The sequence below is a fragment of the Elaeis guineensis genome, chromosome 7, assembly GCF_000442705.2.
Source record: "Elaeis guineensis isolate ETL-2024a chromosome 7, EG11, whole genome shotgun sequence".
NCBI lineage: Eukaryota > Viridiplantae > Streptophyta > Magnoliopsida > Arecales > Arecaceae > Elaeis > Elaeis guineensis.
The window spans coordinates 98714771-98728994 of NC_025999.2; the positions used below are offsets into that span (position 1 = coordinate 98714771).

At 37.0% G+C, this 14224-nt stretch overlaps 1 protein-coding gene across 1 annotated transcript; it reads left to right on the forward strand.

Moving 5' to 3' along the window:
- On the forward strand, positions 1 to 9757 carry LOC105048137 (mitogen-activated protein kinase 1). Its single transcript, XM_010927347.4, is given in 8 exon segments — positions 1 to 117; positions 237 to 1449; positions 1565 to 1694; positions 3802 to 3939; positions 6443 to 6653; positions 6656 to 6774; positions 8082 to 8262; positions 9351 to 9757. Coding segments are annotated over 7 exon segments (1221 nt in total). The 5' UTR covers positions 1 to 117; positions 237 to 1210; the 3' UTR covers positions 9554 to 9757.
- The last annotated feature ends 4467 nt before the right edge of the window (positions 9758 to 14224 follow it).

Genomic DNA, 14224 nt, shown 5'->3' on the forward strand with positions numbered 1-14224 from the left:
AATGCAGATGTCTGGATAGATGGAAAACGGGGGGATGATTAAGCCGTATCTATGCTGGGTCCTGAAGACTTACAGAATTCTCAAGCAATCTTCTACTCCGTACCCTGCGATACCCAGGTCACAGATGATAAAACCTCGTTTCTAATATCAACAAGTGGCTTTCAGGTTTACATTTTCTCCCCAGATCTCTATATAGGTCGGTGCATGAAAATTCTTGCTTGTTTTCGTTATTTTAGGCGAACATCTAGCGTTGGACAACCACCTGGGATTGCTAATCTGTGATCTCCAAGTTATGTTAAGGCTGTGAGCACCAGGTCTCCTTGCGTTAAATTCCGTCGTTTTCCCATTGGCCGCTGGAATGGACGAAATGCACCGTGGGATATGGCCCTTATCTGCCAAACTGCTTCCATTGAATGTTTCATTTCTGATGGGGTCGTTTCCCCTTTGCTTTCAGACGCAATCATGCTGGTGTCCTTGGCTCATCAAAAGCATCATTCACTTTCCATCTCTCATGTGCAATGGATACCGTTTTATGGATCGGAGGAGCCCAGTTCGGATTTCCTTGAAATGAGGTGGACCAGGGGTCTTGCTGTTTTGAAACGGCTGAGCTGTGCCCCACGTATTTTGGTGCTCTCTTCCCTAATCATCATCACTGGTCGACCGGTCTCCTCCCTTATTGGTGTCTGGCCTAAAATAAAAAAGGATAAGGTTTCGGCGTACTTCGTTTGTTTTTATCGTCCTAAGCTTTCCCCTTCTTTTTTTTTTTCTTTCTGGTCTTGGCCCACCAAGCAGGCAATCTGCGGAGGTGCCACTCGTTGGCCCGTGCCGCGATTTGTACCGCCGCCTGTCGCATAATCCAATCCATGTGCTCTAGACCCAGGTGGTGTCGCGGTCAAAGGAACTACGCCGCCCCTCATCATCACCGTCCGTCTAACGTGACCTGAATCCCCTCCGTACGACACGTCAGCGGCCCGATGTCACATCATCCAGTTCGTACCAAGGTGGAGCACCTCCATCTCCACTTGATGGTAGCACCTATTCCATCTCATTGGAGTAAAAGCGGATCTCCAACCCACCATCCAAATAATAAAAATAACAGCTGAATTAATTACTTCACTTCGTAACTTCCTCCGTTTTAGCATCGTCGGAAATAGAAAGAGGAAAAAGAGGAACGAGTGGATCGAATCCTGCCTCCAGGTTTGAGGGAGAGATGGATGCGGGATTTCAGCCCTCGGACACCGACATGGTGGAGGCAGGGCCGCCACCCCAGAAGGCGCCGGCAGCGGCAGCGGCAGCGCCACCTTCAACCGGGCTGGAGAGCCTTCAGGCGACGCTGAGCCACGGCGGGCGCTTCATCCAGTACAATATCTTCGGGAACATTTTCGAGGTGACGTCCAAATACAAGCCCCCCATCATGCCCATCGGAAAGGGCGCCTACGGGATCGTCTGGTACTCTCCTCTCTGTTCGGATTCGTAAATTTCCCAAACTATCGTTCTTTTGTTACTGTTTTTTTTTTGGATCTATCGAGATCGCTGATTTTCTCGCTCTCTTATGTGGATTTAGCTCCGCTTTGAATTCGGAGACAGGAGAGCAAGTCGCGATCAAGAAGATCGCCAACGCTTTCGATAACAAGATCGACGCAAAGAGGACGCTCCGTGAGATAAAGCTTCTTCGGCACATGGATCATGAAAATGTTAGTAACTCTCTCTATATCTGGTGCTCTGTCTCTCTACCTTTGCTTGCTGATATTTACATATTTGCAATATGGCTGATCTATAAGTGCTAGAATTGATTTTAACATATTAATCTGTTGTCTCGGAAAATCTGTGGCTGTTTCGTTACTGTAAAAGAGTGCCTGCGTATATTGGAGTGATATCCTTTTCTGTGTGGCAACTTCACACCTTTGACGAGTGGTGTCTCTAACTGGGCAAAGCTCCTTGGCATGAGTTGCCTGTGATCGTCGTTTATGATGATGTCAGATGGCCATCAGAAATTAGTATTTACTTAGATTAAAGAAAGGTGAATTTTATATTTACTGCAATTGAAGATGAAAACATACGGATGCTATATATTACCTTCTGATATAGCAAAAGGACATGGGGAGGACGTAAGATCAAATACCTAAGGAATAACATTAGGAAGGCTTAGTTGGTAAAATTGAGCAAAAACAGTAACTTTTGCTATGAAGGTTAAATCCTGTTGTTCAGACCCTCAAAAAGAGTAATTCCTTGAACATCTATGAAGGTTAAATCCTGTTGGTTCAGACCCTCAAAAAGAGTAATTCCTTGAACATAATTCTCAAAACTCCTCAAAAGGAAAGAGGAAAAAAGGGAACCTATATATATATATATATATATATATATATATATAAATCCTGTTGGTTCAGACCCTCAAAAAGAGTAATTCCTTGAACATAATTCTCAAAACTCCTCAAAAGGAAAGAGGAAAAAAGGGTATATATATATATATGTATGTATGTATGTATGTATGTATATGTGTGTGTGTGTATGTGTGTGTGTGTGTGTATATATATATATGTCTGCATGCGTGTGTGCGTGCATGCGTGTGTGTGAAGGGGAAAAGTTCTTTAAGTACAGTCTCTGTGCATTAGTCCTGAAACTTTTTTTTTTAAAGTACTATTTGAAATTAAGCTTTTAAAGCTCGTGGGATGGGGTTGTCCTAGTTTTTCCTTGGAATGGGATGCGTAGTCATCTCATGCCATCCTCATACTTGGAACAAGGAGTGTCCCAGGATGCATCGATGGTGATGTTGGGATGATGGTGGGACAGTCCCAACTTACATTTATGATGATGCAACATCTTGCTATTCCATAGGGCATCCCACCAGAATTTGAAACCATGCTTGAAATCAATTCGCCAACTAGCACTTGTTTTTTTGCCAGAGAACTACAAAACTTATTTCAATGCATTCCATGGTATGGCATCGACCTTATGCATATATATCTCTTCAAGTTCATCAGAACTTCAAGTGACATCCATTATATGGTTTTGAATTTAACCATTTTCATGTTTTTTAGTAATGCTTATACATAACTTTGTAGTTATGATCATGCTATTTAGATATAGATCTGATTGTCTGACCAGATCGCAGTTGAAATGAAAAAGCTCCTTCACACTTTACGTTAACTGGTTTCTATGAACTGTGAAGTATTTAGATTGCTAAATTTATCTTTCTTCCACTTTTGTGGTGGTATTGTTCTCAACAACTTCTTTGATACTTTTAGTTCCCATTGAGTTTATATTGTATTCACAGATGCACTTGATTGCTCCACCCAAGATTTTTTGGCTTTTTTTAAAGCTAGTTGGTACAGGACCTCTTAGGTTATCTTTTCTTGAGGCAGAGTAATTAGGTTACCATTTCAGGCAATAAATCTATAATAACCTTTTGAGTGCTGGCACCTTTTTCATATCTTCTGGTGCTTTTGGTTGTTCAAAGTATAGTGCTTTATAAGATTAAGATTATCAAAGTAATTCTTTATTAGTCTATCAAATTTAAAATTTTCAAAATATCTTTCTGTCATACCTTTTGTTTATGTATGGTAGTTCGTAGCGATATCTATAACAGTTAATGGTTTTTCCTGGCAGCTTTATTTGCTTAATGTATAGTAAGAAAATATTATCATTTTATGTAATGCTGGATCTTAGGCAAGAAAACATGCTTGCCTAGCGACAAACTGATTTTGTTGTGGGAGGGGGAGTCTAAGTTTTACAAGATTGTGTCATGTATTAAATCTGTATTTGGTTCCCTTTCTGATTTGGTTACATACATCTGCAATACAGGTTATTGCTATCAGAGATATAATACCACCTGCTGTGTGGGATATGTACAATGATGTCTACATTGCATATGAATTAATGGATACTGATCTCCATCAAATTATTCGCTCAAATCAAGCTTTGTCTGAGGAGCATTGTCAGGTTATGTTAATACAACTTGTCTGTTATACAAAATAGGGATTTTTTTTTTAATTGTTACATTATGCAGGATATACTTTACACTATCTTTGTGTCATGCATTATAACAAACCAATATAACTGTTTGTTATGATATGCCACCAAAATCATGTCACTGAGTTCTTTCTGATCATTAACTTGAATCACTTTTCCTGCTCTGAGGGCTGAAATATGGTGTCTGATTTGGCTTTGTAAATGGAAACTAATTTTACTGTATTGTGTACCATTGCTTGGTATAGGTATATGCGGATCCTTTATGGTGGTTATGAATACTATGATTCTTGTGGTTGAGCCACTGCTAGTTCATATGAGAGCATTTTTTGCTTTGACCTTGTGCAAATAAGTAAACTAAGTGATTGCAGATCTTTAATGCATCCAGTTTTGTAGAATGTTACAGTGATCTGCAGATCTTTAATGCATCCAGTTTTGTAGAATGTCACAGGTAATAACTATTGAAGTGAGTGACCTATTGTCATACCTGTTGTGCTAAGAAGAAGAGGATTCAGAACTTGTTGGTGCCACTTGAGGTTCAAATTCTCATCTGGTAAGGCTACTCTGGGCTGAAACATAGCCTATGACAATCTTCATTAGGGAGGCTTCCAATATGGTCAAGAAAGATATTCTAGAAAATAATAATGATTTCTTCAACATTTTGACTGATAAAATTTTAAATTTTTGGTGAAGGAATCAATATCATTGAAAGGTTGGTGTGAGCATCAGAACCTTTATATTTCTATTGTAATGGTCTCTCTCATTCTCCTATTAGGAGTAAGAGAGAAATTGAATTAGTTGCAAGTTGCGACCTTCCAAGTAAGAGAACATATATTGTAATATTTTGAGATCTTCACTGGGGCTAGTGTCTTGACAATTTCAGCTTAAGCTCACAAGTATTTCCAATTTGGGTGTGAGCAATGCCGTTGTCATATGGTTCTCATTTATGCTAGGCTTTGGCATAATTTGTTATTTTCTTTCAGGAAAATCCGGTTTTCTTATGATCATATTGTATGGAATTCTTTTGCAGGGGATTAGTTCACCACTTGCTACCACAAATATGCTGAACTACATTACACGAGTAGAATGAATTCTTTTGTCAAATTGGCAAGCTAAAGGCTAAGAAGTAAAGTATGCACCTTACAACCACTCTAGAACCAACATTGTTTTTAACCATGGTTTGCTGTACTGGCCTATAGTGCCGGTGCGAGGTGCATCATACTGTACTAGTATGCCGTACTGTCCTGTGCCGATGCTACCGTATCACATACTAACACTATAATAGGATTTTATCAGTACAGGGTTCGGTATCGAGACGGCGAACTACTTTTAACACAATGCATATCCGTCATCTTATCTCTTTAAATCATTTTTTATTTACCATCAAACTGATGGATATCCAATTCTATTACTGCTCAAAGTTAAGTTCTACACCAAGGGGTATTTTCTGGTCTGATAAAACTGAAACTATTAAATTTCCATTCTTTGGGATATGATTAATGATTAAAGAATGCGACAAAATCCAATGTTTTGACCTATTGTGAACTTTCTTTTGTGAAGGCAACAGAGAAGGTTGGGTGAGGTCCAGATTCAGGAAAAGGTTATTGTGTTTATGTCCTCATTAATACATAAGCAACATGAGGATTTCCTAAATATGTTCCAGCAAGGGTGTTAAGTTCAATCATATATGGGTCACATTGTTAGTTCACTAACTTCTGAGTACATTCTTAAACATCAGATGCACGCAATATTAGATATGATGATACTGTTTGAAAAATGAAAAGTGGCACCTACCACACTTCAGTCAAAGGTTTGCTTATTAATAATTTCACAAACATTTGGTGGGATTTAGGGAAAGCTTAACCTCTAGTTGAAGCTGCTTTGCACCTTCTGGACTCCCAGACCTTATATTTCGAGATGACGGTGAACACATCAGTTTGTTTGGTGAAGTCTGAGTGAGTTAAACTGGAAACGAAGAGTATTGCATGATCCTTCCTTAGTTACAGGGAAGATGAATGATAATATGATAAGCTATTTTTCTGTTTTCTGTATGGCAGCAACAACTCTAATCAATGAATATCCACCAAACTCTTAGCTGTTCTGCAGAGGACCTCAAGATTGCAGTTGGCATTCTGCTGCTACATAAGGTGTCACTTATTTGAGGAAGCAATGGATCACTGTTTGCAATCTGCTAAACATGCTATTGTGCACTAATTACTTTGTTTCTTAAATGATGCAAGGAACTTGGAATATTGAGCCATGAGTATCATACTATTTATCTTTTGTGCATGTTTCTATGGATGGACCAGAAGGCATGCGACTCCATTTATTGAATCCATGACTTTCAAACCTTATATTTTGGAAACCGTAGTATTTTGTTACTATATCTCCTTTGCACATTTCTGCATAATTTAATATTTTTGTAGTTGTGAAATTAACTCATTTCATCTGTTTCTTTCCCCCTTTCTTTTTGCAGTATTTCCTTTATCAGCTCCTTCGTGGATTAAAATATATACATTCAGCGAATGTTCTTCACAGAGACTTAAAACCAAGCAACCTCCTCTTAAATGCTAATTGCGATTTAAAGATTTGTGACTTTGGACTTGCTCGTACTACCTCAGAAACTGATTTCATGACAGAGTATGTTGTAACAAGATGGTATCGGGCACCAGAGCTGTTATTGAATTCTTCGAGTATACTGCAGCAATTGATGTGTGGTCTGTTGGCTGCATTTTTATGGAACTGATGGACCGGAAACCTTTATTTCCAGGAAGGGACCATGTGCACCAGCTACGTTTGCTAATGGAGGTTAATCCATCTCTTTTTAATCTTATTTCCCATCCATCACCTTTGTTGAGTTGTAGAGGGCATTTATTTTCTAGATCAAATGTCTTCTTTTTTGTCGCTGATAGGATGGCGTGGGGCTTCATGACAATTTCTTGGAAACATGCTAAATCAGTGCTTGCTTAATTATTATAACATACCAAGGCAGTATTAAGTACCATATGAAAAGTCTGAGATAATTAGATAAATGGAAGATATATGGGAAGATTTAAAATTGCTTATTAGTAACCTTTAAAAAAAAAAGAATGAAGACATTTTTGAATGTGAGATAAATGGTGAAGAATTCAGAAATCTGATTCCAGTGCTTAAGAAGTCAGTGTTTCGCTTGCTTTATCTTTGATCATTTTTGTTGTTTCTTAATTATTTGATGGATTTAGCATTTTGATGTCATAATTACCCTGTACTGCTTGTCCTAATGCTAGAAGTTAGTTGTATGCTTCATACAAACCAATCAGCCAAAGGGTCTTGTTTTGGATTGCCATGGCTAGAATTATTGGATAATTTTAATACACAGACATATTCAAATGCTGATTGAATGATTATGACCTATATATCAATAGGCTTATTTTGGGATCTTCATTAATCTTTTTGTATAACGTTATGACAGTATCCTTGACACTTTATTAGTCTTTAGACATGATAACCAATTAAGTATAGCCATCATATCTTGCCCCAATTATTAGGGGAAGCTGTATGAATCTTGTTACTAATTTTTCCTTTTAAGGGTTGTCCCTAGTTTTGTTGCAAGTTCTGCCAAATCCTTTGTTATAACTTCCATCCATGTTAACTTTTTTCTACTTCTGCTCTTCTAAGATTCTTTATTATATGTTTGAGAACCTCTCCTTGCTAGGGACTCCTCCAAGCTTTCTTGCACATAATTGATGATCTAAACTCAATCTATTCCTTGTCATTTTGTTCATAAATGGTGCAAAACCTATTCCTGTCTAGTATACTCCTGACTCTTACCAAAACTTTGTTGGCTAATTTTTGATCCACGAAACTGTCTCAATATAGATGGGATTAATCTGGCAGGTTTTAAGGATCTTTTAGAACTTAGAATTTGCCCGACCTTGTTTTATGTGTCTCACAGTTATGGTTTTCTGTGCACATCATGCATAACTATATTATGCATTTTCTGTGCTCATTATAGGTTGTGTTGGAAGCATACTACAAGATTGCAGGGTAATCGGTTGTGCAATAACGTGTTACTGATGTTTTTGCAATACATGTTTAGATATGAGAGCTAAAGTAATTTGTGTTGCACCATGCAGCTTATAGGCACTCCAGATGAGGCTGATTTGGATTTTGTGAATGAAAATGCAAGAAGATATATTCGCCAACTTCCTCGTCATGCACGACAATCTTTCCCTGGAAGGTTTCCCCACGTCCACCCTTTAGCTATTGATCTTATTGAAAAGATGTTAACATTTGATCCTAGACAGAGAATAACTGGTACGAACATTCTACCTGTTTTGCTTTTATTGGATTAAATTAATCTGTTACAATGATAAGAAAAAGTAATCAAGTAAAATATGCCTTGTTGAAAATCATACTTCTCCATATTAGTTGCATTGGTTTTTCGCATAATGAGTGCTCAAATTTGAACTTTCCCAGTGCATTATAGTTTTATTGAAGAGGTGAGTTTTGGCACAACGATAAAGTTGCTCCATTATGATCTAGGTGTCATGGGTTCGAAACATGGAGACATCCTCTCCACATAGAGAGGTAATGATGCAATAGTAGAAGCCTCATGCACCAGACCGCCTTTTTTTTATGCATAGTGCTGAACATCATCATAAGCGAATTATGTATGCTTTTAAAAAAAAAGTGATAGTGAGATTCTGCCATGATTACTGTTGCACCGTTTGGTACATGTTTTTAGAATATTGAGATCTCACTCAAGGTACCTTTGGATATAATTCATTCAACTACGATTGCTTGTTTTAAACTTGTTTTTCTTTTTTAGTTTAGAATAAAGTTCTAATAGGTGTTCTTCACTTGTTTGTAGTTTTTAACAGTCACATCTTTTCCTCAAAATGCACTTGTAGCTTGACAATAACCCAGTTTAACTTTACTGGTTCCAGGAGTGCCTTTCACTGGACCATAAAAATGTTGACCACGATGGTTCACTGGACCATAAAAATGTTGATCATAAAAATGTGGACCAGTTTAATCTGCCACTTTAACTTCCCAACACTTCCATCAAGAGCCCCAGTAATGGCTCACACCTGTCTCCCTCTCTCTTACAGTGTCTTTTGCTCCCTTCTGGTTTGGCCATGATGATTATTGATTTATTAAAAATGTAGGATGATAGAGTGATTTTTGTCAAGTAAGACATTAGGAGCTGTGGTTATTTGCAGATCTATAACTTTCCCACTTAATCCTGCTCTTGTGGGTTGCCCCCCAGAACCCTTTCTCGGCATCCTCATCTTTATCTACCTTTAGATCATTATGAAGATTGATGTTGTTTCAGCAGATTAAACGTATATGCTTGATCTTTAGTTTGCAATCTTTTGGTCTTTACTCTCAATTTGTTGCAGTTGAAGATGCACTTGCACATCCCTATTTGGCATCTTTACATGACATTAGTGACGAACCGGTCTGCATGATGCCCTTCAGCTTTGATTTTGAGCAGCATGCTCTCTCAGAAGAACAAATGAAAGAGCTAATCTACCAGGAAGCTGTCGCATTCAACCCGAGTACCAACAATAAGAGTTTCCAATGCTTTTTGTGGAACCTTTGATCAGTGCAATTCATGTGGTTTTTGCATGCAAATGTTACTGATTCCTCCATGTATATATGCTTCACCTGAGAGATTTTGTTCTTTTTGGGTAGCTGTTATCGGAAAGGCGGGGACGTGGAGTATGGATATTTAAGGGCAATTGTGTGGATGCTAGTGCGTCTGTATTATACTTATTTTTGGTTATTTAAATCTGACTTCTTTTAACTTCTCTGATCAGAATATGATCAGGCTTATCCCCCGAAGGCAGGTGAATGCTAACCAAGTGGAGAATCCACTTGAAAGGTCTCAACGGAGGAAAAGAGAAGAAAGAACATAAGGGAGCACTTTGACTCGCGGTGGAAACCAGTCGTGAAGGGTTGCTCCGGAAAATGGTTGCCGCTTTTACCTTTTTGCAGGAGACCAAAAAAAAAAAAAAAAAGGAGGATAAATTATACCTTGCACGCCATGCATCCTGTGGTGGTGCACTACGCCACTTATGCATCTCAGTTTCCATGAGCTTCATGCATCATGCGCTTGTCTTGGAATACCGTCCGGTGTACCTCCGTTGGGTTTGTGAGCACATCTAGTTATTGTGATGCAATGTTGACCTGGTGCGAGTGGTCCAAGGTACAATTTTTTGAAAAAAAAAGTGCTACCACATTAATAGGATAGCTTTCCCTTATTAGGACTAAGATGTGCTCTTTTTAATGGCTTAATCTTTTCTTTATTGCAGCCCTTTAGATTTGTTTGCTACTCAAGAGCCATCTCTAACATGAGGCTAATAAGCTCATATTATGTACCATTTATTATTATGAGCTCTAATAAAAAGGAGCAATTATTGATTAGAATCATTCTACCACGTGAATATTATATCATCCAATAAAACATCGTCATTTAACGATTCAACATTTCAAAACTTCCTATTTAGCTTTTTCTCATTTTTTTAACCTCATTGAATGATGTGGTAATGTTTTATTGGATGGTTCAAAATCCATGTGCTGGAATAGTTTTAACCAATAATTTCTTAATTAGAAGGCTACTGTTTTTATATATAATTTATTGGAGTATATAATATGGTTTTTTGTTGAGATGAATGGGGTAGTTCGTAAGCCTTTTCCCTTGAGAAAGATTATGGATATTTTATGATGTTCTTATAGTAGAAACGCCCGTGAATCTTTGCATTAAAAATAAATGGAAGATTTTTTTTTTTTTTTTAAATAGCTGTGTTCTGCATCTAGATAGCTGTCTCTTATATCATACTAAGATTTTGTTAAATAACTGGGTTTTTGTTTTACAAATACTAACATTTTTTTAAATAGCAGGCACTAGACAATTTAGAGCCCGGAGATGAAAGCAAACTATACAAAAACTGCTTCCCAGACTTGAAATTGACCAAAATAAATAAAATCCATGAGTATTTGCCGCCCTTTCCCATCTGCTTGAGATTGGTAAGACCATACTCTGCCGGCCGGAATTGGTCATACCCTTTCTTATTGACGAGGACTAGTTGAAAAGTACTATACTAGAATGGGAAAGGAAAGCTTAGATAAAGCCTTGTATTCTTGATTCTTGTACATATATACTATATATATTTCTTTATATATTGTGCGTGTTTAGTACGGGTCTCTTATATCATGCTAAACAAGTGGTGTACTGGTCGGTTGTTCAAAATGCCTTGTCAATGAGACCAATAAATTCACCCGCATGGGCTCTAATCGGCTTATAGTGCCCTGCGACCCGACCAGTAAATTAATCAAGGTTTTTAAATTTTGTTTGCTAAAAAAACGTAAACGACTTTCTTCTCAAAAAAAAAAAGATGCAAATATAAAAAGGCAAGGTCCATTTTTGGTTATGTTAATCCAAACGCAGGTCTGAATTGGATGGTCATGTGTTATGAGCAGGGGAACATCTTCACTCGCATCTTTTATTCATAACATGTACAGGGAGACAATTATCATAATCATCGGAAGGTATTTTAATTATTCACGATATTTAATTAGCTAACTAATAACTTAGGTTATTAATGGATAACTTTGCATAATTGTTAGGATTCATATGATATTTACAAATCAGTATATATGTCTTGCTAAACCTTGCTGCCATCACCGTCACTTTTTATTTTTTTTAATTTTATTTTTTTGTTCCTATTAATTTAACATGAAATAATTCATGAAAACGTTGCATACTTTGAGCATTTTTCATTTAAATTTTTTTATTAATTTTTAAATATTAATTTTTTTTAATAAAAAAAATATCGATGCTTCCATCCATGGTGTTGATGGACCATCCGATGGATCTTGCAAAGGAAATCACCCGTAAGGAGATAGAGAATTCCGGCCAAATTTTTTATAATTTTTTAATGAATTACAACATGTTTCTCATCATCACATCTTCTACGATGACAGTCACATTTGATCCAAGTTTTTACCGACTAACCATTGGCAAAAGCTTCCAGCCAAACCACCTATTTGTACTTTCTTTTCTCTAATCATTGCCATTATACTTTGTGCCATCTTTAATTACTCACGTGGGCCCCATCAACTATGGGACATTTTGCTTTATCGTCCTCGGGAGAGTCAGAGGAGAAGCTGCATGGCATATGAGTGTGGTGGCGTTAGGGGGAGGTTAATCCAAGGCATGAAAGGAGAGTTCATTTCTGGGTACACGTACAATTATTTTATGTGGATGGAAACATGGCCTAATGAGTGGTGAGGAAAGGAGGAATATGTAAGTCCGGGCGAATAGATTCCCAACAAGGTTGTGTGAGACCCAAGTAATGAGCTCGTTGCGTTCCTTTTTAAAGGGATGATCACAAAGTTTCTTTGAAGGAAAGGCGTCTGAGAAGAAGGGAGGTGGGGGGTGCATCGGACCTTTTATAGTCCAAGTTGTAGGAATGTCCTACATTTCTTCTGTTGTTGCACAACAAGAACTAATCTTTTACATCTTAAGTCACTTTGTGTTGATTGAGTAGAATTAAAGTCTGGAGTTATGCTTATCTTCTACCTATTATATTTCTTCATGTGGGCGGGCTGTGCAAGAGGATTCAAATTTTGATCCAAGAAAGGGACGTTCTGCAGCCCAAGTTGTGAAAATTTCTTTATATTTTTTACATGTGGCAGTGTTTTACTACGATGAAAGCATTGCAGGTTAGCTACAGTCTATTATTTATTTTTTCTTAGCCACTCTTGGCTGAAGACTCGACGATGACAAATTGGAAGTCATGCTTATATCTCACCAATCACAGTTGCTCATTTCCGCAGGCTGCGCCAGGTAATCAGACTTGAGGAGTTGATCGTTTATCATGGGGCTGTAATTAATTTGATATAAATGTGAGCAGAACAAATAATTTTGTACCTCCAAGCACTAGCAGTGGTCATGTGAGAAGCACGGGAAAGTGGGGGTTGGAGCAAGTCTGAAATGCATTAGAAAGCATTTGAAAATTAAACGAAAAGTTAGTTATTGATCATTTTTTCTTGTCGGTTTTCACGTATTTGTTTATAACGTGTCAAATAACTATGGACAACGGACGGGGGTCACATCTTTCGCGCGAAAGAATGATGCACCCTCTCTCTCTCTCTCTCTATCGCTTTTCACATGCATCCATCATTGGAATTTGTATAGATAATTGATCCAATTAATTCGACATTCTTTGAGAGCTGTGCAAAATACCATCTGATGGTCTACGTCATAAAACAAGATCAATCAATTCTTTCACCAACGGAAACGAGCAGTGAAAATGAATATTCCAATAATCAAGTATTACATTCTTAAGATAGAGAAATTAAAAAAATAATCAAATGATTAGTTGTCATGCATGTGTTTGGTGCGCGCGCGCGCATATATATATATCTATATATATATATATATATATATATATATATATATATATATATATGTGTGTGTGTGTGTGTGTGTGTTTTTAAAAATAATTTTTGTTTAGGTACAAATGATTTCGGTGTGCTATATATATCGGTCCTTAAACTTTTTACTCGTGGAGTTCTGGAAAAAAAAAAAAAAACTAACTTGATATACCCATCATTTGTGCCGTCCTCTACTTTGTGGCTTGTGGATGGTAAATTTAAACTTTGCTTAAACCATATGATATATTTGTGTCGATGAAAAATAATTAAAATACCCCAAACATGTCATAGAGGTTCTGTATTAAATTTTTATTAAAAAAACCCCTATATAAACGTGTTTAGTGGTTTCATCGCTAGAGGTCATTCACAATGATACAGACTAGGCCACAAATTGGCTGGTATAATTTAATTATTAAAATAATAATGGTTTGACAAATTTATGTCAATAGATTTTTCCAAATTTGCATGATGACTATGATACTGAAATATTTATCCAAACATCTTTTATGCAAAAAATAATTTTTATTCTAAGACTATAAATTAATTACTTAATTAATTAATCATCACTGCTTTAGTTAGAATCTTTTCAATTTCTAATACCATTTTTAAAGTGCTGAATTTTATTTGAAGTAGGACTAGATAGGATGAAGCTGGTTTTGTAGGGCTCTTAATCTCTAGTAGCTGTCCGCTAAAGTTATGGGAGCTAAGTACTATTTTAATCTCTCAATTGATTGAAAAAGACATGCATCAGCGAGCAAGACTGATATTGAAATAGTTGGCTATGGTTTTTAGAAGTATGTGATCCATTTTAATTTTTTTTTTAAAAAAAATA